Source organism: Zonotrichia leucophrys, chromosome 12, assembly GCF_028769735.1.
Source record: "Zonotrichia leucophrys gambelii isolate GWCS_2022_RI chromosome 12, RI_Zleu_2.0, whole genome shotgun sequence".
Taxonomy (NCBI): domain Eukaryota; kingdom Metazoa; phylum Chordata; class Aves; order Passeriformes; family Passerellidae; genus Zonotrichia; species Zonotrichia leucophrys.
In genome coordinates, this window is record NC_088182.1 from 18,909,768 (window position 1) to 18,935,435 (window position 25,668).

The window sequence follows — 25,668 nt, forward strand, 5'->3', positions numbered from 1 at the left end:
GGGCCTCTCTTGGGGCAGCAGAGGTGTTCCAAGCCGTTCCAAGTGATGACTGTGCTGCTGGTAGCAGAAAATCCCTGCTCCTGGTTGTAAGTGGTCAATAGCAGGCTGGATGAGGCCCTGAGCAAGCTGATCTAGTGACTGACATCCCAGTCCATGGCAGGGAGGTGGAATGAGGTGATCTTTAAGGTCCCTTCCAACCCAAGCCAGTCTGAGATTCTGTGATATCTTTAGGATGTAAAACTGCTTTTCCCTCCCCAGCCCCACTTCCATCAAGTCCAATACCTCTGTAGCAGTGGTAAATGGGAAAGGTGCAGGAGGCCATCAGAAACAAAAAATGTCCTGAAATATGAGATTTAATGTTTTTCTGGTAGTCTAAGTAGTATAATAGTGAACTTTTAAACATTTTCCCAGTGTTTATTACACTTTTCCCATCAGCTGAGTCAATGTGTTTATTTTGAATATATTTGGAAAAGGTGGGGCAAAAATGTGCATTGCACTTCACCACTTGCATATTATAAACAGACTAAGTATCACTCAGATTATCAAAGCACTTAAAGAGAACAGGTCAGATATGTCAAAGAACAGATGTTTACAAAGTATGAGAGTAAATCAAGTCTTATGGCTTCCTCCATGGCCATCAGCTCAAGGCACTGAGTCCCTCCAGTGAATCTGAAATGGACATTTACAGACTATTTTGGAGAAACCCTTGCTGGGGTTTGAATCATCTGAATTCTGTTGCAATAGCCCATGTCTCTCATCTTGAAAACTGCACAGCACTGAAGGCACAGAGCAATGGTTTGTGGATCATGCCAAATCGTTAAGAAGCGAGGATTTCAGTTAGGTGTAATTCAGAGAGGGAGAGGCCTTAGGCTAATTAGAGTGAAGATAACACTGTAAGGAAAAGAATCTTATCTTTAAGGAATATTCAGACCTTGCATTTCCAGTGGCTCTGAGCAAGGGAAGAAAGCTGTATCAGTTTCTGAGCTATAAAAAGCACAGACCTTTTTCTGCTCTGCTGGATTACAGGAATCAGAACATCACCAAAGAAAATGCCTGATCTCAGTCGTGTCACCCCATGGCAGATCAAAGGCTCCAGGATCAAAGAGATTAAAGTAGCACGGTCTCTTAAAATATTATTTCCTGTTTGAAAAACACCAATTATATTACTGTAGAAATTCCTGTAATGAGTTACTATTCAAAATTTTTATAGGAAAATCAAGTTCCAGTGTAAATTTTAAAAATCTCTTTTCTATATGTTTCTTTACAAGTGTTTCATTCCTGATTTTATCGACAGATTTCTTGATGTTACCTATTTCAAAAGCCTCAACTCAAAGAGTTTTGAAAACAAACTATTAATGACACGGCTTTTATGTCAATCTTGAAGGTGCCTTGCCCTTTAATGACGCGTAATTAGCATCTCACAGCCGAACCAAAAGGCGCTGATTCACACACGACTTTGACTTTTTTGCCTCTACGGAGGACAGGCTGTCGTGACAAGGGAGGAGAGAGCTACTTTGGAAGGAGCTCAGCTGCCTCCGTGCAGTGGAGGAGGAGAGCTGCACATGTCAGACCTGATCAGATCCACCGGGGTTATCCCAGCTCCTGCGGGATTCCAGCTCCAGGCACTAAGTGGGAATTTTCAAGGAAGCGATACCGGGAGTTTGCATCAACTCTTAATTTGGCATCACACTGCTGCATCTGGATGAGGTAACACAGGCGTTATGTCAGTATTGCAGAGTCCCGACTTTCTTAGGCCATGAATTTGCTACCACTGGCTTTAGCCCATAATTTACTGTTTCTTGACAGGGAAAATCCCTTATCCTATTTCACCATTCATCATGGTCAAGGGATTTAACCATCAGAGAACTTCACAACTTCTTGCAGGGGGCTCTCAGGACAAGAAAGACCTCGAGGGGCTGGAGCGTGTCCAGAGAAGGGAATGGAGCTGTGGAAGGGTTTTGGAGCCCCAGGAGGGGCTGAGGGAGCTGGGAAGGGGCTGAGCCTGGAGCAAAGGAGGCTCAGGGGAGACCTTGTGGCTCTGCACAGCTCCTGACAGGAGGGGACAGCCGAGGGGGGGGGTCAGGCTGTGCTCCAGGGAACAGGGACAGGAGGAGAGGGAACGGCCTCAGGCTGTGCAGGGGAAAGTCCAGGATGGGTAATAGGAAGAATTTCCTCAAGCACTGGGCTGTCCAGGGCAGTGGTGGAGTCCCCATCCCTGGAAGCATTCCAAAACAATTTATGACATCCAAGAAACATGGAAACTAGCCTGTCAGTGGATTTTTAATTTAAGTAATAGTATAAATGAAAATGAAATAAGGACATGGTAGAAATTTAGCCCCGTGAAGGGCTTAAAACATTAATGAGCTATGTTTGTAGCTTGTTAACCAAACACTCAAACTCTAATTAAGTCCCAAGTACTAAGAAATCAGGAACAAGGAAGAAAAGGTAAATGTGCTGGAGGAATACTGAGGCGAGCACACAAAGGACCAGAACAAAATAAATGTTAATTAAAAGATAATGTCAAAGCGATAGAATGTTTTCATGGTGTAACAGTCTCCTGCTGCTAAATAAATACCAAGGTGAAGCCCAGGCATCCATCAAAACTGAATGCCAAGCCAAAGCCAGCATATTTTAAGAAAAAAGACATTTATCAGGGACTCTCATAGAGAGACATTACTCCTCCAGAAGAAAGAATGCTTCTGGGCATTTATGCTGGGATTCATAGATACTGCTCGTATTGATGGACCATTTTTCATTATATTATTGATTTAGCTGTACAACTGTGTAAGAAATGCTTGTTGTAAATACTCAAGCAGGATTAATTAACTATGCTTAGAAATGGGGTTTTGACTTGAAACTCTTTTCTTGCGTGCCTGAATTCAGTGATGTTGTCCCTGGGGTGAATCCTGACCAGTGAAAAGCACCAACAGTTCTGCTGCTGTTAGACAGGATCACTATTTCACCTTTGCTTTCCTCATTTTCCTGTAGACCTAGGAGGACTTACTGGTACGAGCTGTTAATTTTATTGTACAGCGAGGATCGTATTTTCCCATCCAAAGATACCGTTAGTGTGGATTCGCCTTGAGGCCCTTAATGATGCGTTTATATAACCCCCCCCCCCCCCCCCCCCCCCCCAACATCAGAGCAGCGGCTTGTCCTGCGACTTCGCAGTTCCCTTGTCAAGGGCCGTCTGCTGCTGTATTGCACAGCCCGTCCATCCCACGTACGAGCCGGTGTTAGCACGCTTCGGCACGGCCGGGCCCGGGGTCGCGCTACCGGCCCCGCCCGTGCTGCCGTGCGCCCGCCCCGCGCCGGGCGGAGCCGGGGCCGGCCCTTCCCTGCGCGGCCCGGCGGAGGCGGGGATGTGAGTACGGGCACGGGGGACGGCAGCGGGGCAAGGGGAGCGGGGACAGCGGCGGGAGGGCCTGGCCGGCACTGCCCGGCCTGGGGGCCGCGGAGCCGCAGGGCCGGGCTGGGACTGCGACAGCGCCCGGAGCCCTCGCGGGCCCGGCCTGACACGGCCCAGCCCCGCCCCGGCGGGAGGAGTCCTGCTGGGAACGGGGAATCCTGCTGGGAATGGGGTGTCCCACCGGAGAAATGCCCCTGTTCGCAGCACCCGCAGGGCCGAGGCTCCAGGCCCCGCTGTCGGAGCCGGGGCTGTCCCAGCCCGCCTCGTACCGCGGGGAGGCCGAGGGAAGGGCCGGGTAGCCCGGCGTGGGCCGTGTGTGGGCACCGGGCTGCGGGTTCTGGGGAGAAACCTCCATTGTCCTCGTGTTTCCTTTGGTTTGCTTCTCACAGGGTTTTGAAAGGGTATTCTTGAGCATGTTCAGGCTGGAAATAAGGGTGTTTCTGTTTGTATTGTTCACCTGACAAAAGACCCTTGTGTCTTGCACAGTATGTTGCATGGCCTTTTCCAGACTTTACATTTCGGGGAGCAGGAGAGGTCTCGGCATGATTCAGAGAGGTGGAGTTTGGGGCACAGAAGGCAACCAGCAGGTGGTGGAATAGGCTAAGTGTGAGCACAGAATCCCATCTCAGCCTTGGTTTGACCTGCTGACCCACGTGTGCACACAGGCGTCCACAAACAATTGTTGTGTGTCTTTGTAAACACAGAGCGTTTAATAAACATTGCTGGGTTTGTGAATGGCTTGTGAAGGAGGGCTGTGAGCTGGCTCTGCTGTGTTTCCTGATGTTGGGAAAATACAATGATTTGGAGGGAGAGGCTAAGGCAAGTATTGGTTAAAGGTTACAGGTGTGACATCCGGAGTTACAAGCATGTCCCTGGTTCTGTGCTCTGCAAATAAAAACCTAAGGCTTACTAAATTAGCTCAGGCAGTCACAAAATAGTTTGTTGCTTTCTAGGAGAGGAGCGTAGAAACCTTTCCAAGCTTCTGTTGTTAGAAGCATTGTGGTGTGTGTTTTGATACAGAATTTAAAATAGGAATCTAGTCATGCAGGTAATGAAGGTTATGTTGCCAGCAAACTGGGTGCACCTTTGAAGGTAGAGGTGCTGATTGACACACCTGGAAAGGCAAGGGAACAGAACCAAATGTTTCAGTTTTTCTGTAATAAATGCCATGTTTAAGAATTGTAAAGTTGGTATGAGGACTAATTTGTAATTTGGGCCTTCAGTGCAGAAGTGGTCAGTGTATTTTGAAGTGGTGACTGGTGTGTGTTTGCTTGCCAAGGCCTCACAGGACGGAGCTGTACGAGGACCCTCCTCTGGGATGCTGGCCCATTGTGTATTCCCCCGACTACAACATCACCTTCATGGGACTGGAGAAGCTGCACCCCTTTGATGCAGGGAAATGGGGGAAAATCATCAATTTTTTGAAAGGTAAAAACATAACAGAAGGTGCCTCTTAAACCAACATTTGCACAAAACGTAACGAAAATTACATGGTTAGTATAGGCTTGTGTTGGGCTTACCAGACCTGAGTTGCAGTGTCCAAGGCCTCGTGCTTCCCTGCCTTTACACCTGGTGTAGCAGGAGCTGGGGCATTCCTGTGGCTGGTGAAACACCAGGTGTTAATGATGGTTTGCTGCAGGTGTAATTTGGTTACTCAAGCTGGACTGCACACAGGGCTCCTCAGGCTGAGGGAGAAGTGCAGCTGTAGCACTTCAGTCCATTCTTTAGCAGCCTCATCCTTCTGCTCTTCTGATATTTGGAAAGAGCTTTGAGGCCCCTCCAGTACAGGCAGCGCTTCCTATGATGCTTCTAATTATTGCTGTTTAAACCATTTGTGGGATACAGGTAGAAATGCTTTAAGGAGATGCAAATGTAAGAACCAGGGGCAGGATCAGGGCCTGTGAAATCTTGACATTTCTTCATTTAAAGTACGAACTTCCTCATCAGGAGTAAAAACCAAAAACAACAACCAAAAAAAAGGCTTTTTCTCTTGCCAGCTCAAAGGCTGTTGGTTGTCCCAAAGCCAGGCTTCTTCTCTTTATGTGGTCCTAATGACTCCTTCAGCTGATGATCCTTGGCTGTTCAGGATTGCCCTTCCCACTGCAGGCTGACTTGTATCCTTTTAACTGAAGTCAAACAATTTGAACACTCTAATAAACTTAGTGGATGAGTTTTTACTTTTTCCTCTACCAACCTTAAATAATTTAGCATTGAGTTCCCCAACAGTTTTCTTAGTTAATCAGAACTTTTGCCCTTTCTGTTTCTTCTGTGTAAACCTTTTTCCTCCAGCTCTTTTTCTGTGACATGCCTATTCTCAAATGTCTCAGGCTTTCACAGAAAATTAGTATTCCCAATTGTTTTACTGTCCTTTGAAAGGAGGAAGAAGGCCCAGGATGCCCCAGAGCCCTTGGTTTGCTGTAGCTGTGTAGCAATTCCTGGCAACAGCTGACCTCCCCCGTGCCTTACCACTGAGCAGATCAGCAGTGAGCATCTTTCCAGAGTTTGGCTCTGTTTGACACCCGTGCATGAATGAATTGTCCCTCAAGCCTCAGTCGGGAGAAACAGAAGCTTGCCAAAACAAATGTTGTCGCAGGTGCTGTTCTTGTAGAACACTTCAGAGCAAAATCTCTCGGTTTTCGGAGTTGTTTCTTTCTCCTCCAAGTATAAAATAAAAGAAGAGATACAGGCTTAGGAGGCTACAGCTGTGCAGCAATTAAATATCAAAATTTGCCTGGGAAGATCGGCAGGATTCCTTATAATTGTTGTTTGTAGTGATCATATGCACTCATTCTGAATTCTTGGAGTAACTTGCTCTTATAAAACAAAGTTTTAAAATAATCTTTTGGTCTCTAAGGGAAAGAATATCTGCTCTTTGTTTTTTCTTGGAATTAGATTGAGGTAGGGGGTAATATAAATATCCTAATTAAGCTTGTTTGCTTTCATGAACATCCAAGCCATTACTTTGTTTTGAATTTTGATTTATTACTTTATTCTTCTGTGATTTAGGGGATTAAATCCTAGTATAAACTGTGGGATTTCTTAAAGCATGTTAAAATAATGGTGGCTCTTTGATGGTACAAGCACCAAGATTTCCCCAGTACACCGAGCCCTAGACTGTGAGGAGTTGTGTGATTCCAGTGTGTGTTCATCCTCTGTCAGTACCTGTCTGTCCTTTCAGTTCAACTCCCCATGATCTTAGCACACTCTGAAAACTTCCTGTACACAATATTTCTCAAACACACACTACCTGAACAGCTTGCCTGTGACAGAGGGGGTGTATTTGGAGCACTTGCAAACTTTGAGCAACCTAAAGTCATTCCAGCGATGAACATGACAGAGGGAGTTACACACCAAGGTCAGAGAAGAGTGTTTGGAGGGGGTCATGGGGAGCTGAGCAGTGCTGTACAATGCCATTTTTTATTTCTCTCCTGTTGCAGAAGAAAAACTAATTGCAGATGACTTGATTGTGCAGGCACGGGAGGCGACTGATGAAGATCTCTTGGTTGTTCACACCAGGCGCTACCTTAATAAATTAAAGGTGCTGTACCTGCTCATTTGTTTTTCCAGCAAACTGTCCAGAGTGAGTGTGAAAGGCAGTGGATGTCTTGTACAGTTGTTTTAAATCAGCCTTACAGGTATAGAATGGTATCTGTGGATCACACTGATTACATTGTTACTGAGATTACTGAAAGAAAACCGCAGAAATATTGGGCACTTCACACTACAGAGGGATAATAGAGGGGAAAGAGGGTCTACCATATGAAATAGGTGACCTGGAAGGATATTTCAGGGAAATTAAACATAAGCAAAATTAGAATGTCTGAGATGTCAGTAATATTCTTGTTAGTGCCAGGGTTTTAGTGTTGAGCAGTGTAAGTTTTGTTGTACTCTGATAAAATACAGTTCTGCAGTTGAAAATACAACAGAAACCACGAACATGGGGGTACTTTGTTGGATGTTTTCTAATGCAGGGATTGCTGTATGGGGTTTGGGGTTATGTAATCTTGACAGATTACATGTGTGGGGGTTCTGTGGTCAGTCTGTTGGGGGCAAGTACTCGTTTCATAGTCAGACACTGCCTGTATCAGTGGAATATGGAGAGAGTTGAAGATCAATGTAAGGGCATAACCAAGCACATTATCTGTTGTGAAGGTTTCCAGAGCCAGCTCACAGGACTGCAGGGGGGATGAAGAACATTCCTTGTATATTTCTAAAGGAAACATGAGTTTGTTTAACTTCAGTGTGACTCTAAAGCATAAACGTGTGAGATTTCTGGTTCTGAATCTACCCAGTCATCTGTGGGTGGAATTGGGTAATAGATGAGTGCAGGTGACATTACTTTTTTTTGGCAACTCTGCAAATAGGGCAGAAAATGGATTTGTAAGAAAAAAGAACTCTTCCATTTCATAATTCAAAAGAAGTTATTTTGAGTCACCCGTGCCCTTCCACAGTGGAAGAGCCCTCAGATTGCTATTTCTGGAATGTTTTATTTTTCTGTATAAACGATCTGTTATTTGTGTGAACTTTTTCACTCTTAACTGCTTTCCCAAATTCTCTTATGCTTCTGCATTCTGTGCTATGAAGTTACATGCAATTTCATGCATCATTAGATTTGATATTATTGCAGTTATTCTGGATATTGAACTTTTAATTCCATAGAACCACCCACCTCTTTTTCCTGAATCACTTCTTTGAAGCAGGGTTTAATGTGCGTAGCTCAGATTGGAATGCCATAATGATATTTTTAGTACCTATGGGATGCTTTCACTTGTATAACTTGTGTCTTGTGGCCAAGACCAGCACTGTTGTGTGTATCCACAAGGGATTAACTGGGTGTCTCCTCTCCCCCTATTCTTGAGAGAATATTTCCTGCAAGTGTAGGAACTGGAAGGTGTTGTAGTGGTTGCACCAGCAGATTCCTGCCAAGCAGCAAAGATAAAACTGCTTAATTGCAAAAGCAAAATAGTGTCCTAGACGTGAAAAAGCCCTGTGAAAGCTCTTTATTGCCTTCTCCAAAGTCTACTGTGCTATTTTTCTTTTAAATCCAGACAAATAGGTATAAATGGCATGTTTTATATTAGATCAGCTGGAAAGACTACAAAGTTGCTTGCATTTTTCAGAATGCCCAGGTCTCCTAAAATAATGGATCACTTGAGTGTTCATTTAAAATCTGAACATGAATTTGGTAGGAAATTGCCTACACTTGCAAGAGTAGGTGGTGATTGGTGTCCTAGCAGCAGCTGAAAGCCAGCTGAGCATTGGCAGAAGAGAAACAAAAAGGTGTGCACAAGGTCCTTCTGCTGCTGGAAATGAGGTCTGTGTTAGCAGGAAGGGTCTCCCTGTTCCCTGCCGAGTCCTCACGACAAAGTCTGGCCTTTAGAATTGAGGCAATTCCCCCTCAGTTATTCCTCTGAAGAATTTACATCTCCAAGGTAGTGACTGGACTGTGGCTAGTTTGCTTGCAGTACTTTTCCACTTGCTGTCTTCTTCTACTGTTATGTAAAATAGTGAATTTCTTGCATGTCAGCATTCTGACCTTTGGGAAGGAGGTAGGCAATGAGGCTAGAGCCAGTTTCTGACTACTTTTCTCATTTTTTTCTATGAGATGTTCTATGGTAACAAACATGAGCCAACACTGAAATGCAAATGCTGAGGATAAAGCTGGTCTGGGAATTTGTTGTGGTGAATGGTGGAAAACAAAACCAGCACACTGAAGAAAAAAGCATAAAACATTCCACAGATTTTCAGTTCCTAAGTGGAGAAGCATTTTCCTTCACGTGTAGCTGCCTTCTTGAACCCCCAGACTTTGCTCCCAGTTGGTGACTCCTCCCCTCTGCTGGAATCACGGATCCCAGTTCAGGCCCAGGTGTGGGCAGCGAGTGGCATCAGGAATGGCCCCAGCTGTGACCACGAGCCTGGGAGCCAAAACTCCCACCACACCTGGACTGCTCAGCTCCCCCTAAAAACCTGCAGCTGCATCGTAATTGCTGGTTTGAGTCATGGTTGCTCCCACTTCTCTCTGTTGACATTAATCTTACTTTAAACCTTGGTAAAACTTTCTGTGTGATTATCGTTTGCATTTGAGGTAAAATTTATTTTTTATCCAAATGTGACCTTTTATTTTCCATTTTAGAACAACAGGATTGAGTATAGTTTTTAATAATGTGTTTGTTCAAAAGCTAAAATGTCTTGCAAAGGGACTTTATCAAGATTGACTGTACTAAAAAATAATTAAAGCACCTTGTGATGGACAGCTGATAAGATGTAACAGAATAATGTCTTACAAATACAAAAGTAAAGAGATTTTGAAATTAACTGTTGGTAAAATATAGTTAGGACTTAGGTGCTGCATGAACAATGCCACCCCTTCATCCACCCAGTAGTACCTGGTAATTGAAATATTGCTAACTGGAAGGTTATTTTGAGCATCAGAGGACCCTGAGATGGGGATGTGATTGCCTTTGGTTCAAATTGCCCACCTGTGCATGCTGCCTGCTGTGAAGAGCTCAGGAATGGGGCAGCCAGTGCCCTCAGTCTCCTTACAGTTCCTAATGCTGCAGGAAATAGGGTCTGTTCAGACTCTCTGTACATGGTGGCAAGTCCTAATCCTCAGTCCCTCAGTGTGTCAGTACTGGTTGGACAGGTATATTCTTGCTTGTGACTTAGGCTTTGAAATATATTTAGCAGTGTTATCACTAGTAGCAGTGTTAGTGGAAGTTCTTTGAAGTAATCAATGTGTTTGCAAAAAAAAAAAAAAAGCATTTGCATATTGCAAATATTTTGTGTTCTAACCTTGAAGACTTTTGAACAAATTGTTTCCTTGAAACATTTTCCAGAAGTGTTTAATATGCTAAATAAATTTTAATCAGTTCTGTATGCTAAAGTTTGTACTGTGTGTTCACTTAAGTGTTTGAACTTCTTTTTTCAGTTGTCTGTTTGTTTGTGTTTGCTTTCTCCTTGGTATATCCTTTTGATTCCACACAGGAATGGATATTTTAGGTTTGAACAATATATCAAGCGTAGCCGAAGGGCATTTTAAAATTCTTCCTCCCAATTTGAAGGATATTATATTTTCTGAAATACTGCCTTCCTGAAAACTTGCTAATTTGATACATTTTGATCCTAAAATCTGGGAAGCGATGATTCTCATAGTTAAAAACTTGAGGATGAACCTGTTTAGAGGTCACTAATAAGAACTTGTGTGGTCACTTCCATATAAAAATAATAAAACTCTTCCTAAGGACCTGTGAGCACCTTTTCAATAAATAACTACTAATGAGAGAGCTAAGTGTCATCATCCATTAATTGGAGCTCTCTTTTTCCCCTTTGCAGTGGTCATTTGTTGTGGCTACAATCACAGAAATTCCACCAGTTGCCTTTCTTCCCAATTTCATTGTTCAGAGAAAAGTTCTGAAACCACTACGAACCCAGACAGGAGGAACAATAATGGTAAGGAGCTCTTGATGCACTTTTATCATGTTTAAATTTGTTCATCAAGCACTGTAAATCTGGGAGTTGTGGTGATTCTGTAACTGAGATTGTCAGCCTTGGACAGTGCTGCCGTGCCAGATACAGGAACAGGGTTTATTGCAGCTCCCAGATGTCTAAGGTGAGTTGGGCTGGGAAATACAAAAGTTAAACCAACTTTTTTAAAGGACTGTTTAAGGATTTGAATTCTGAAAGAACCTGCTGGGCTCTGGATAAGTCTTTAGATGTATTGGATTATGGTGATAGGCCAGGTGACAAAAGTGCTGCCTCCTCCAAGAAGGCATGAACTGGCAAAAGCAGAGATGGAGAGGAGGAAGGAGAAAGCATTTCATGCAGTTCAAGGTGCTTAGAAATATTTGGTTGTCACTCAGAGCAAGTCCTGCTGAGCAGGGACCTGCAGAGTTTCCTCTCATTACAGCCATGCTGTCACTGCAAGATTGTCACAGGAATGAAGGCAGAGGTCTGAAAGAGGAACTTGGGAAGAGTTTAGAGCTTCCTGATGCTTTGCCTTGGATATTCTTGACAGGAGCTCAGTGTGTGTGAAGCCTCTTTCAGCTTGGTTCCAGCTAGGCAGTCCTTTTCTCTGCTTTGCTTATGTTTTTCGCTGTGCTTGTGCTGTCTTTAACTCCCAGGTGTGTGTTCACCAGTTAGAAATGTGCTCAGGTAGAGGAGGCACCTACCAATGGTCTGGTTTTTCTCATGGCTTCTGAAGCACAGATGCCACTCCTGGACACTTTGGGATTCATCTTGAGGCCACATGCTGTTATTTTAACCTTTTTTCTTTTTTTTTTTTTTTCATTATGGGGAAATAGGAATGTACTTTAAAAGCAATTTTTATTCATCAGACAATAAAATTTGTACAGTAGAAGTCAGAAGTGCAATTTTCTGCTATTCCTGATGGGCCTGTTTATTACAAAATTTCCTGTTGAGTTTCTCTACTTTTTAATGATATTTTAGCAATATGAGAAGATTGGGTTTTGGTGAGGAATCCCTAGGAAGTGTGATAAATTGCAGATAATGTGTTCTCCCTGGGACTTAATGGGTTTTATAGTTCAGAAACTGCAATCTTTCCCCAAGATCTAATTTGTGTAAGTTGGCATGATCATAGCAGGATCATGTTTACCATGCCAATAGTTGTCCTAGTACTGAATTAAAATCACTCAAATGTAAATATTGGTTATAAAGATTTCGTAACTGTCCAAACTTCATTTTGGATATGATGTGTAATTTTTTCTTTTCATGACTACAGACAAAAAATAATTTTTAAATGTTTTCTCTCCCTGTTTTTTCTTTCGCTTGTAACTAGGAATATCTTAAAGTAATATTACTTTTAACAGACCAGTTAAGCAATGCTGCACTTAAATGCTTGCATGACTTTTTTTGGCCAAAATAATCAGGATTTTCAGTTAAAATTACATCATTTAAGCCTTGTGTATCTCTTACCTGTCAATGCTTTCCCCTCCCTGAATGTCACTTGAGTTCAGAGGAGAGATACAGGCACAGTTTTCTTGTGCAGGAGGCCACAAGAGCAATAAGAATCTATACCCTGCATGTTCTATCCTATAAAAAGTAGAAGTACCAGGACAGTTCACACTGGAGCCATTGTTTGGTCCGATCCCCAGCTGGAACTCTGGTTTTTTATGTCTGTGTTCCAGGATTTTGAGCTTACATTCCTCAATCAGTGCATGAACAGGAAGGACATAAGGAGCTTCTTTGTCATATTTTACTTTTCCCAGCACTGCTCTTTCCCTTTTCCAGCTGCCAGAGAAGGAAATACAGATGAATAGCAAATACTCTTTCAGCTCCTTATGCTGAGGGAATTTTTGTTAAGGGTTGTACTCGGGGATTTGGTTCAGTGGCAAAAGATCTGAAAATTCCACGGGCCTGTTGGAATGCCAGGAGGGATTTGGGGTGGAAGCAGAAATTAGCTGTTGCCTCATTTGTTTATGGAATTCCAACTGTATTTTTTTTTTAAGGCAGGAAAGCTTGCTGTGGATAGAGGCTGGGCCATCAACGTGGGTGAGTACAAATTTGGTGATACCCTAAAGAGTGTATTCAGAGCATCTGAATGTTCTCATTTACATCTCTTTGCAAAGCCCATCAATGTTTTTAGTATCTGTTTTTTGTTTAGTTTTAGCTTTTCATCCCTTCAACTTTTCTGTTCAGGGGGTGGTTTCCATCACTGCTCCAGTGACAAAGGGGGAGGATTTTGTGCATTTGCTGACATCACACTGGCCATCAAGGTAAGAACTGCTCTTAAACCACTGCCTTGTGCTGTTTCTGCAAATGGAGGAGAAATCCATGTGAATTCCTAAGACCTAATTTACATCTTAATAGGAGAAAATGAAGCTATTTCCAGATGGGCAGGAATGGGGATATGGAGAGTTGTAAAGTGGAAGGGAAGAGTTGCAGGGGTCAGAATTATCAATGTAAATAGGCATGACTGTAATTGCATTGATAATGTTGTCTTGCAAAAACCACTCCAAATCAAACCAGATGGATTTCTAATATCCTCAGTGATAATTCTCCTGGCCTTGCAGGTGAACCTGAGCATTCCACATTGATTTCAGGGGTGACAGTCAAGACAAATAGAGAGACAAAAATCCCCTTTCTGAATCAAACTGCACTGTACAGGGCTCAGACTGGTTCAGATTCATGAATAAAAATCTGAATGACTCCAAAATAGTCACCAAATGGGAATGAATGCATTTGGTATTTAGCTGTTGAATGGCTGAAGTAAGAGTCTTCTGCAATTAGGGCTTATTTTTATCAAATGAGCTATGGTATATTTGTATACTAGAATATTTATAAAGTATCAGTAATAATCAAACACTAAAGAGCTCTAATGATTGTAGCACGCCATGTGACATAACATCCTAATTTCTGTACATGGCAATTTGCCAAAAAGTAATCCACAGTGTTCTTTTTTCACCTACCATTAAAATACAGATTGTGAAATCAGTGGGTGACAGTTTGTGCAAAATCTTTGGGTTTTACTATATCTATATTAAAGATGGTAACTTAGCAGCAAAGTTAAGACTCAAAGAAGTAAAAGCCTTTTTTTTCTTCCCAGACAGAATAAGAAATTAATTCTGTCACTAAAAGTGGCTCTGAGGCACTCAGTCCTTACAGCAGCTTTTCCTAAACACTGAATTTTAGGCTGTTGCAGTTGGATGCTGTCACCATCAGCTCTGTGATCCCTCAGTGGGCCTGGCCTCTTCCTTTTATCTGGTGGAAATCTATAGGGCTTTTATTTTAACAAAAATTACCTTTTTATGTCAAATAATGAGATGTTTACATTAAATGTATGAGAATCATGTCTCAGTTTGTTTGGTGACTGTAACAAATAGATGTACCCTCCATTCAAATTCCAGCAGTCATGCACTGTGCGATCTTAGAGCTTCCAGTTCAATCTGTCACTTAAATTCTTAAATTTTCCCATGTTTTTCCTTGCTTATATATCCAGTTCTTATTTGAGAGAGTACAAGGAGTGTCTAAAGCCACAATTATTGATCTGGATGCCCATCAGGTGAGTAGTTTACCTGTATTCAGTGCTGTGGATGTTTTGCTTAAAATAAAAGTGTGTGATAAATACCTTTTCTAAATACGAACATAAAATCACAGAATACAAAGTCAATCAGAGATGATGAAAAACTGTGAAGAGTTGATTCTTCAGTTATTTTATGGCCCAAAAGGCTCTTAAGCCAGTTTAATGAAATTAACCTGAGTTGCAGCTCCATCATGTGGCTGCATGAAAAACCTTGCTGCGTTGCACTCGTGTGAGAAGCAAGGATCTCTCCAGACACAATCCCAGCTGGTTCCCAACGCCTGGTCACTGCAGCAGCCTCTGCAGGGGAGGGATTTGACCTTCAGTGGTTTAATTTTAAGCCTAGCTTCAAGCTAATGAAGTAGAGGATCCGTCCCTCTTCACCTGGTGGAGTGATTTACTGTGGTACTGAGATCAAATCTCAGCCATGGTGGGATTTGCAAAATAAATCCTGAGAGGCCAGAGATGGTATTTTTAGAAAGGCAGTTAATGCACCAAAGTGATGTCCAACCTGAGGCATTTCAGGTGATTTATTATGTCTAAAGTAACCATTTTTACACAGTTCTGGGGCACTGAGGAAGCCTAATGGCTGCAAGTTTTTAATCTTGTGTCATTTCTCTTATGTGTCCTAAAATCACCATGATAGCAGGACACAGATGGTGCAGCAGAAAGGTGTTTGGTGTTCATGGTTCTCTTGAGCCTCTCTGTCAGGCCGTGGATTTGTTTTGTGCTACGTGGGGGTGGTTTGGTTTTGAAAAACACTTGAGATGTATTTTGGTTTTCAGATGTGCTGGTAGTCTCAGTGTGCACATTAAAACACCTGTTGTTTCCTTTCTTGGGGGAATGAGAGGTATCTGAAATAGCTCAGCAGATCCTGTTTAAGGATGCAGATACTCTCATCTTGTGACTGTTCCAGTTCTTAGTGCAGTGCTGAGTTTCACCTCTCGTAAGGAAATGGTTCCCCCAGAGGCTTTCATATTCCTAGGCTTGTGTGCATGAACTGTTTATTTGTGCACCAAAGATGCTGAAGAAATAAATAGAGTTGCCATTTGTCAGCATAAAAACTGAATTACAGCAGCTGTATCTATGGAAATGTCTGTTTCTGTACTTTAAGTGAAATTCCAGAGAGAGGGGCTGTGGTCCTTTATGATACACTGATTTAAATAAAATTATCTTAGCGATTGCTGTGGTAAAACGATTTATATATTAGTGAAAATAAGTGAGGGATGAAAGAATAGTATTTAAATTCAGAAATGGGGAGGGGGGACTATTCCAAACCTGAGTTTTCTCTCGAGCATCCCTCTTCACACCCAGTACAAATTTTTGTAGGGAATTTCTGGTGTCAAACTATTGGGTTGTTATTGTTTATAATTTTTCCAGGGAATACTTACCTCACCTAGGCTTGAGTTATCAGGAGAGCTGTAGTCTGCTTTATTTATTCATTAATTCTTACATAAGAATACTCAGTATTCCTGCAGCAGTTGAAAGTGACTTTTTCTTGCACATTTGGAAGGTGATAGATCTGTTTGGTGGTCACAGTTGCTTTTGTTATGCTCTTGAGGACAATTAGCTTCTGATTTTTGCTTATCTTTCTTACATGTGTAATGAGATCCAAGCAAATTACCTTCAGAGAGACAAGGATTTTATTTGTGGTAATACCTGCAGTCTTCAGACTGATCCCATCAAGCCCCCCAAAACTGCACACCTCAGAGTAATCTCCAGTACTATAAATAAGAGAATGACACAGGAGTTATGAATATTAGAACCTCTGTGGTGTTAATTACTCTAGAATTCACTGTGTATTTAATTCGGTGTTGCCATGCTAGAATAGCTAACTGTAAATTTCCTGCAGGGAAATGGCCATGAGAGAGACTTTATGGATGATCCTCGGGTTTATATTATGGATGCATACAATAGATATATTTACCCAGGGGATGGTTTTGCTAAACGTGAGTATAACTGAGATTCATCTTCCCAAATGTTCCAGACCTACTGTGTTGTTATCTGACTTCTTTATTTACTGCAAAGCTTCCTTGCAACACTGTTACCTAGATTTTTTTATTATTATTTTTAATTTCACATCATTTTCACTGCTCACTGTGATGTGTCATAACAGTGTTCATGCTGCAGTGTTTTCCCTCACTTCAGGAATGACATTTTGGAGTGCAGGGTGTGGAGAGGTGTCAGTGGATGTTATTGGCAATCCATTCCAGAGCTTGGAGCAGGAAGCTGAATAATCCTTTGATTTGAAGAGAGTTGTTAGAACTTCATCTTTCCCTTATATTACATTTATGAGAGGATTAGCTGATAGTGAGTAAAAAGGTTTCATGTTCTTTTGAGAGTGAAGTTATAGCATATTCAGGTGTTGGCTTGCCAGTAGAATTTGTTAGATAAGCATGAAGGAAACAATCTGCATCTGAATGTGGCACCAGGTGGGAAGCAAAGCAAGTCCTGGAACAAAACCATAGAATTTAAAGTTGGAAAGCCCCTCTGAGGTTGAGTCCAACCATTCCTCCAGCACTGCCACCAGTGTCCCTAAATGCCACATCCACGCTGGTATGGGGACTCCCCCCTTCCCTCTCATCCCCACATTAAGAGCTGGTACTTGATTTGGGTTGGTTGTGGTTTGTTTATCCCTGCTGTGTTGTGTCTGTTGTGTCTTGTGGCCTGCCACAATTAATTAGTGGGGCTTCGATAATGGTTAAATTGGAATGCAAAAGCCCCACATTTATTTGGTCTTTGATTCTGCTGCACTGTCATTTACTACAAGCTCAATTTGTTCACTGAGTCAGGGGTTGCTGGGGGAGTTGTTCTGCTGTTGGATTCCTTCAGTGATGCTGTTGTTCTGAAAAACCTCCTTCATTTGGATTCTTGACAAGAGTTAGGTGCAGTGCATTTCACTGCTGTCTTTTGACTAGTAAAGATACTAAGAATTGTAGTACTTCAAGGTTTTAAGCTAAAAAATGACCATTTAAAGCACACCATGTCTGGAGGCAGACAAATGGCAAGCAAATATGGGGGGTTTTCCCCCAAGAAAAGCATCCTTTTATTAATGTATCACATGGCAGCATTTGAACAGATGGATTAAGACCAAAACAGAGTCAGTCCTTCTTAGCAAGCCTGAAGCACTGAGCTGCAGTGCCACACTGAATTCCAGCATTCCTTTTCTGCAGATGAAGGATGAGGTGCACAGGGCTGGGCCAGAGCCAGTGAATATGTAGCTCCTTGCACTTTGCATAAGAATGTCTAAATAGGATTTTTGTGGCTAAGTCCCTTAAACCCTTTCCAGTAGGTGACCAGGCAGAGATGGGGTCACAGGGGGAATCTCCTTGCAGAGGGGCAGAGGCTTGAACAGGAGATTTTGGATCCTTAGGGTGAACTCCAGTTGATCACTGTCTCCTTGGACTTCCTGCCTGTTTCTTCCAGGTTTTATTGCAGGAACCTCTTCAACACATTTTTTGCCCCATGGGCTTCAGTAGGGAGGGGAGAACAGGGAGAAGCTCACCTTGCCAGTGTTAAGCCATAAGCATATTGAGTCCCTGGCAAAGCAGCGTGGAATTACACAGGCTTAGGAGGAGAAAGAGGGATGAGGAATAGCACTGATTCACTGAAGAGTAAGCAGGAAAGGCTGAAACTTTGAGAAACCATAAAGAAGCAAAAATCTTTGAAACTAATATTGAAGCAATATAAAATAACAGGATGAAAAAGAAAAGCTTCACTGATGCTGAACAAAGATGAAAAGCAGAACAAAAAGCAGCAATCACAAGAGGAGTTGTCATTGAGGGCATTCTTGCACACTTGGTGGGGGCTGAATCCATATTTAAGATGTGAGACTCCATATCATTCAGTGTGAGGAAGAAGCCATGCCTTGGAACAGCTCTGGCATGGCTTTGATTAATTCCGTCACACATCCCTCCATAAGAGCACCCAAAATTCAGCTGCATAACCTTGGGTTTCTTTCCTTTACCTTCTCAGCCTTCATTTTCGACTTCTATTGCTTTATTAGAAGCATTAGAAATAATTTGATTTGAATTAAGAATTGACATTTGCTCTTCTGGTAGGATTACAGGGTAAGGACATTAAATTGAAAATGCTTGGGGCAAAGCTGAATCTTGTTATACATTCATAAAGCAGTTCACATAAATTCATGATCCCTTGCTGTGAAGTTTTGAGTGTTGTGATAAAAATAAAACATCTTCATAATTTCTCAGTGATATTTATCTTGTTGTTCCCCCAGCTGTTTCCTCTGCAATAGCAGTTCAGTGTTTTCTTTGCCTTATGCTTTATTTAAGTTACTTTTAAGTTAATAATTTTCTTTATGATTTCTCTGCTGATTGGTAACTGGACTTGCAGATCAGCTGTTTTTCAATAACATTTTCCATTTGCATCTCAGATTATATTTTTTTGTCCTGCATCTAATTTTCTCTCTTCAATGGAATTTTTTCAAGGTCATTGTGCTTTACATTTGCTGAGAAAACAAGCAGTTGAATAGTTTTATTTAATTCATGTTTCTGTGAAAATGCAATGTATTGAGAGAGCTTCCAGAAATGTAATTTTTTTCGCCTGCTTGCCTAAATGGTGCATTTTCTTTCAAAGCAGTGCTTTGTTTCTTGAGCAGTGCTTGCTTTGCTGTCCCTCAGGTGCCATAAAACGCAAGGTGGAACTGGAGTGGGGCACAGAGGACACCGAGTACCTGCAGAAGGTGCAGACCCACGTGGAGGGAGCCCTGAATGAATTCCAGCCTGACATCATTGTCTACAATGCTGGCACTGACATTCTGGATGGGGATCCCCTGGGAGGCCTGGCCATTTCCCCCCAGGTGTGTCACAGACCATCTCCACCCTCCTGTCACAGACACACATCCCCCTTGCCCTTCATTCTTCCCTCTCCTGACTCTGAATATTTCTGTTCTTCTGGTGCCTGTTCCAGTACCATTCATCTTCTCTCTAAAATACACTGATTGCCAACACCCAAACAGTAACCAGAGAGATACATATATTTTCACACTTCACCTGACTTCTATTTTCCCGGCTTGGTATGTTCTTTCTTTGGTTCTTTTTTCCCCTTACATGACCCATTTTGCAATGTATTTCTTTTGTCACCTGCCCCCAGTGTGTATCTTACACTTAATTTCTTTTGTAGCACTCCCAGCTGTTTTAAGCTACCCTCATGGTTATAACAATTTTGTGCAGCCTGGCTGTGCGTTCTCAGCAAATGAACAGTTACTTTCCTTTTCTTGACCTTTTTCTTCAGATATCATTTGCTTTCCCCAGTTTGCTACCAGACTCAAATTTTGGTTTATTCTGTGAAGTTTCATAGAAGTCTTCACCTTTTTGCTTTTCTTAAAATAAGCAAAAATTTACAGTCCTCTTATTTCCTTCATGGGTTTTTGTGATTCCTTCTCTTGACAGTTCCTCTGTGCTATCTCTCTCCTGTTTCACATTTAGGTCTCTTTAATGACCACCAGATCAATACAGAGAAGTGCTTGTTTGATCTGTGAGCTCTCAGATTCCCCTCTTTGAGCCACCACTTGGTCTGTTCAGTTTTAATTCTGCTCAGTTCTCTTGCACGAAGGAAGAGCTGAGGGGCTTGGACTTGGCTGGGACCCTGCAGAGGAGATGGCCTGAGGTGTGAGGTGGGGTTTGGTGAAGCAGAGCCCACTGGCAACCAGGGAAGTGACAGCTTGGTCATAGGGAGATACTTTGGATTTGCCTCTACAAAAACCCCCAAATTTCTGCACTTTGATTAGCAGCAGCGTTCACTGCCAAGAAAAAGGAGTTGCTGTAGCTTTCTGGGTTCTGTGCAGACACAGAATGTGAGGATGAAGGAAGAAAGGTGAAACAGCTTCTCTGGCCACGAGGAGGGGTGAAAGGAATTCTCTGCACAGCTGGAGGGAGCTCAAGCCTTTAGTGTCTGCTCTGAGGGCAGAGTTCTTGTCCCTGGTGTGCAGGCTTGAAATCCCAGTGCTGGAAAGGCATCGTGCCTGCACAGTGCCTCTCTGCAAAGGTCCTTAGTGCAGGCTCCACTTCTGCTCCTGAAGATGTCACCTGTATTTTAAGCTCCTGCTGCAGTGTTAGTTGTGCCCAGAATGGGGCTCTCAGAGTGCTCTGAGTAATGGTGTCCTGAGTGATGGTTTCCTGGTTCATGAGGCTGTAAAAAAGCCTGCGGTGCATCAGCTGAGTCCCTCTTCCCTTTGTTTGGGAGTGGGAGCAGTGCCAGGCTGTTGTTTTCCACAGAAATGTGGGAGTAAGCCCAAGTTCTCCCCTCAGCTCCAGCAGACTCTCCCTGGAGCTGCTGGAGCAGTGAGGCTCCAGAGAGCAGGGGTTGCCTCCAGTTCTGGTGTGGGATAATAGTGATGCATCCTCTGCTGGGTCCCCAGGGCCCTGCAGCTCCTTCTGTAATTCTGTTGCTTCCTTTAAGGATCTGTTTCTAATAGAATTCTTCAGTTTCCTTTGTCTTACTGTTCATTTGTTATTCCTGGTTCTTTCCCAAGGCTATGTCAGACTGTGCAGTGAACAATATTCTTGGATGGTTTTACAAGATACTTTTTTCTGCTACATTTGTGTTTTATTCTTTCCCTTTACCATCTGTTTGTGGTCTAATTAATGGCAGGGTGTTATTTCCTGATGTTCTTCCACTCTTCCTGTAACCAGCCTGGCCAGTGCATGTTCATTTTGAAACACTTCTACTGCTGCTTCTTGGATTTTCGTATTTTTATTTTATTGCATTTATTTTATTGCATTGTGATGCTTTTTCCCTTCACCAGCTTGCAGTTATTTAAGTTTTGAGCTGTCCATTGTAAGCTGTTGTCTGTTGCGATGCAAGTGTTTTGTGTTTTGCTTTTGGTTTTTTACTTTTTGAGGAGTTCTAATGAATTGCATGTATCTGGAACTCTGCTTTTACAAAAGTAGATTTTTAATTCTGTTCTCACTCATTCCTGAAGTACTTGTGACTCTCACGGGCTTATTTCAAACCCAGAAGACTCACACTCTGCTCTTGCCTGCGTTCAATGACAGTCTGCCACGTCTTGGTCAGCAATCTTTGCTATTTTTCAATTCCTTACCCTTCTCCTAGTAAGAATACAAAGAATTTTTTTCTTTTTATGGATTTACCATTGCTTACATTCTGCAACTTCCCCTTCAGCCACAGATTCTTGTAGCATTAACCACAGGCTCTTACTGCAGAAACTGGGACTTGAGATTCAGCCAGTGATTGTGAATGTGTAAAACTTGATTTGAACTTTGGGCTTTTCTGTAAGATTGTGAAATTTTGATCAAGTTGCTAAACTTTTGACAGATGGTGCTGTGCAAGCTGGGCACAAATTAAAGCATTGTGAATTCAGAGAGTCTTTCCTGGTCTCAATTCCTCACCTGGGAAGTAGGTGTAAAATTTGCAATTAGTTTAGGCTTTATGGCCTTTGAGTCGGAATTCTTGTAGGAATTTGTATACAAACTTTTATCTGCTATGTCCTCTAAAACAAGCCAAGGACATTTGGTTTGCTGGGGGTTTTGGGGGATGGTGTGGTTGGGTTTTTCTTAAATGATCAGACATGCAAACCAGCTAACAGGACTGAATTTTTAATTGTTACTGTGAACTGTAAAACCCAAACATTTCGCAAGCATCCAATACTGTAAATGCATAAACCACAGTTTAGAACTGAAGCATCATGTTGCTCTCACTTATTTCTCCCTGTGGTGGCCTTGCAGGGCATTGTGAAGAGGGACGAGGTGGTGTTCAGGGCTGCCAGGAGCCGCGGGGTGCCCGTGCTCATGGTGACATCCGGCGGGTACCAGAAGAGGACGGCGCGCATCATCGCCGACTCCATCCTCAACCTGCACAGCCTGGGGCTCCTGGGCAGGCAGCAGCCAGCCTGTGCCCTTGGGAGTCCCAGCCTGGATCAGATGGTCAGAGACTCTGCCAAGGACTTCAGCAACTTGTCACTGCAGTGACAGGTCACTGAATGTTGGTCACATAAACCCAGAGGCAATACAGAGTAACTCTGTCTAACTGCCGAATTTATCTTGAGCTAAGGCAACACATCCTTTTAAACTAATTGAGATATGCACTCAAGGGTACTATCTTTGTGTCTAATATTGCTGTAGAAAGCTTAATTTGCTTCTCTGATTAAAGAGTGTGGGGTGGAGGGGGGTGGGACTGTTATGTTAGAAGATCTATGCAGTTGGTATCCAAAGACTGTCCCAGACCTGTTTCAGATGGTGCAGCATGGTCTGAGGTGGGAGGAATATGGACTAAAGCTATTGTTTTGTGGGGTTTTTTAAATACTGCATTTTATTTATTGCTTTTTAAATTGAAATACTGTTATAAAACAAGTTCTGTGCAGACTTCAGCTGTCAGTGTAACACTAAAGGGAAGTGCAATACTGTAAAAGCCAGGGCAGTTTATTTATGGCTTTGAAGCCATAGACAGTTAGAAGGAATGTTTGTAAATTCACTTTATTCCTGTTGTTGATGGTGACTTAAATCTTGCTCATAAAGACCTTGTGAAATAGAATATGAAACACCTTTGGCTCCATATGCAGATGAGCCATAAGGGCTCACCATTTCCAGTCTGGTGTTCCAGATGAGCTCTGCATGTGACAGGCAGTAGTTCCCATGCACTGTAACTCACACACAGAGGAACTACAGTCCAGTGAAAGCTGATCTTACAGTTCTCAGCAACCCTGCCAAAAAACTATGTAGAAATATAGGCTGTCTTACTTATTGCCATGTATAAAACAGTGAGGAGTAGATTTAAATTATTTTTCCCCAACTAATGCTGTGCTTTTCACTTGCTCAGAGATCAATGGTACTTCTAGTTGCAGTCATAGTTGGTAAGCAAATCCTTCATTTTTCTTGTTCATTAAGGAATGCAGTGACATTCCTACATTGAGATAATGTGCTAACTTTATATGGAGCTTTTAGGAGGATTTGGGACAAAATAATGTATTCAAAGCAAATTCAGTTGCACTACCTGGGAAGTTTGGCATTAGGTACTGTTTGTACCAGTGGGTTCTAAATGTACTACTAAACTGTATATTTTGCAAGAGCTTTTATAACTTTCATTGATTTGTACAACAGGTTTTATGTTGTGTTTAGGTTGGAGCCATCCTGTGAGGGAACACCAGGGTTTTCCTTGTAGAGTTGTTGTGTAAGCTATTTAAGGAATGTTTAATTCTAATACTTACCTCATTTAGTGTTCATGTCATGGAGTTTGTCCATTGTAGGAATTGCACAGCTGCTATAAATACCTGCTTTAAACCAGATCTGACCTATTGCACTAAGCTTAAGTTGCTACGCTGGGATTAAAGAGCACTTTTAAAATTCTTACTAGAAGGACCATCAGAGTATGACTAATGTTGAGATTTATTTTTTCTATACTGTCTGACATTACTGAAAGGTGTTGTTATTCTTTCATATAATTTTTATAAAATTCTAGATTACATTTCTATGAACTAAACCCCCATCATAACACCATATGGTCTTTCCCCAAACATTTGCTGTCTGTGTTAACATGTTTCTATAATTTCCCCTCAGTGGAGATTAAAATTATGTTGAACAATGCTGACTGACTTTTTGTCACTTCACATGGATCTTAGCTGTCAAAAAGTTGGGCTGTAGCAGTTTATTGAAAAGACAAGTTGATGTATTTTTCATATTTAAAATGTGTCTGAAACTACAGTGAGTCTCAAGGGTGAGTAGTACAAGGTTTGTCAACAGCTTCTCTGAGAGTTCAGTGGTGACTCCTTGAAGAGAGGTTGCAAGTTTTGTGTCCAAATACTTTTAAGATGTCATTATAAGGGGTTAAAGTCACTTTCTAACTCCCAAGTTCTATTTCATTACCTACCTTGTAAGTCCTAATCCAAGTATTTCAGTATTAGAGGTGTTAACTGGTTACTGAGCTTCTGATAAGGCTGCAGTAGTTTTAGAGACTTTTATAAATCAGTGTCTTTTCAGAGAGCTGAATGTTTGCAGTAGAGCCTGCTGGCTCTCAGACTCACCTGTGAAATTTCTGATGAGCAGCACTGACTGCATTTCAGTGTTCATTGTAAAGTTACAATTGGAAAACACATCACTCCTTCATATTCTCTTAAATTTGGTGCCTTAATACAGAAAAAGAAAAACACTGTGCATGGAATTTTATCTTTAAAAGTTCCTGTATCTTACCAGATATATATATATATTGATATAGATATATGATATTCTGTGCTTTAATTGGGTTCCTCTGCTGCAGTCATCTCTGTTAGGTGAATAAATCAGTGCACAATGCTTTCAAAAGATGCAATTATTAATCATGAGCTGTTTATAAATGGACTGTAAATATGGCTGGTCATGTAGACTATCACAAAAATTATACAGGAGCGAGAGACATGTCAGGGGATGAGGAGCTGGAGTCTGACAGCTGGAGAGTGTTTGAACTACCAATAAATAACTCATGGAGGGAGAGAGAGGCTGCAAATCCTATAAAATTTTTTTGCAAGATGTTTCCAAAGGAAAATTGGTTTGACCTATATAAAAAAGATACACATTTCACCAAACCATTTCAGTGTTAAAAGCCATTTCATCTGTTTACATTTGCTTTGAGTATTTTCTCATGAAGTGCAGAGCTGTGCTGCAGATCACCAAGATGCACAATCTCTCAGTATTTCTGTACAAACACAAGCAGAAGCAGTGAAACTCTGGGTTTGACTATGAGGGAGTTAAAGAGGAAGCTGCCATTGCTGTTGGTATCTGTTTGTGTAAATCTCTTTATTCTGCACTGCATGGTGATGGTTTAACAGGTTTCTCCTGCCACCAAGGATTGGATTAACTCCTTCTCCTTGCAGAGAGAGGCTGGTGAGGAAACTTCTTGAGCCTTTTGCCACCAAAAATCCTGAACCCAGCATTCCCAGGCCAGTTTACTGCTGGAAGTCCCTAATGTGCAAGCACAGCACCCAATTTAGAGAGGAATACAGGCTTGTTCCTTCTTCATGTATCATGAGCTCGCCTTGTTTTTTGCCAGTTCAAGGCAAACAATAGCCTTCATTGTCCTGAAGATAAAATCTGGGAGAGGAATGAGGCTCCTAATGAAGCGTGTGATGGTTGAGTTGTCAGCTAATTATCTTTTCCATCTGTTCCCTAATAGAATTCTGCAACGCTGGGATTTAAGGTTTGTCAAGTTTTGCTGTCTTTCACCCTGCACCTGGATGTGTCTGCCAAGGCCAGCAGTGAAATGAGCATATTAAGAT

General features: G+C 42.1%; 1 protein-coding gene across 2 annotated transcripts; it reads left to right on the plus strand.

Annotated features, from left to right (window-relative positions):
- Nucleotides 1-1,464: 1,464 nt before the first annotated feature.
- On the plus strand, nucleotides 1,465-24,004 carry HDAC11 (histone deacetylase 11). Of its 2 annotated transcripts, none has more exons than XM_064723982.1 (10): nucleotides 1,465-1,707; nucleotides 4,689-4,837; nucleotides 6,847-6,947; nucleotides 10,742-10,858; nucleotides 12,874-12,916; nucleotides 13,064-13,140; nucleotides 14,364-14,426; nucleotides 16,297-16,393; nucleotides 19,085-19,263; nucleotides 22,151-24,004. In XM_064723982.1, the coding sequence occupies exons 1-10, from the start codon at nucleotides 1,703-1,705 to the stop codon at nucleotides 22,391-22,393; spliced, it is 1,074 nt and encodes a 357-aa protein (XP_064580052.1). In that variant the 5' UTR covers nucleotides 1,465-1,702; the 3' UTR covers nucleotides 22,394-24,004. The 2 variants fall into 2 exon arrangements, with proteins under 2 accessions (XP_064580052.1, XP_064580053.1); XM_064723983.1 differs by lacking the exon at nucleotides 1,465-1,707 and adding an exon at nucleotides 3,212-3,364.
- Nucleotides 24,005-25,668: the final 1,664 nt, after the last annotated feature.

Excerpts from the sequence above, each read along its gene's own strand:
- HDAC11 (XM_064723982.1), top strand. Across the intron at positions 4,838-6,846 it reads AATCATCAATTTTTTGAAAG|AAGAAAAACTAATTGCAGAT; the intron begins GTAAAAACATAA and ends CTCCTGTTGCAG. Across the intron at positions 14,427-16,296 it reads TTGATCTGGATGCCCATCAG|GGAAATGGCCATGAGAGAGA; the intron begins GTGAGTAGTTTA and ends AATTTCCTGCAG.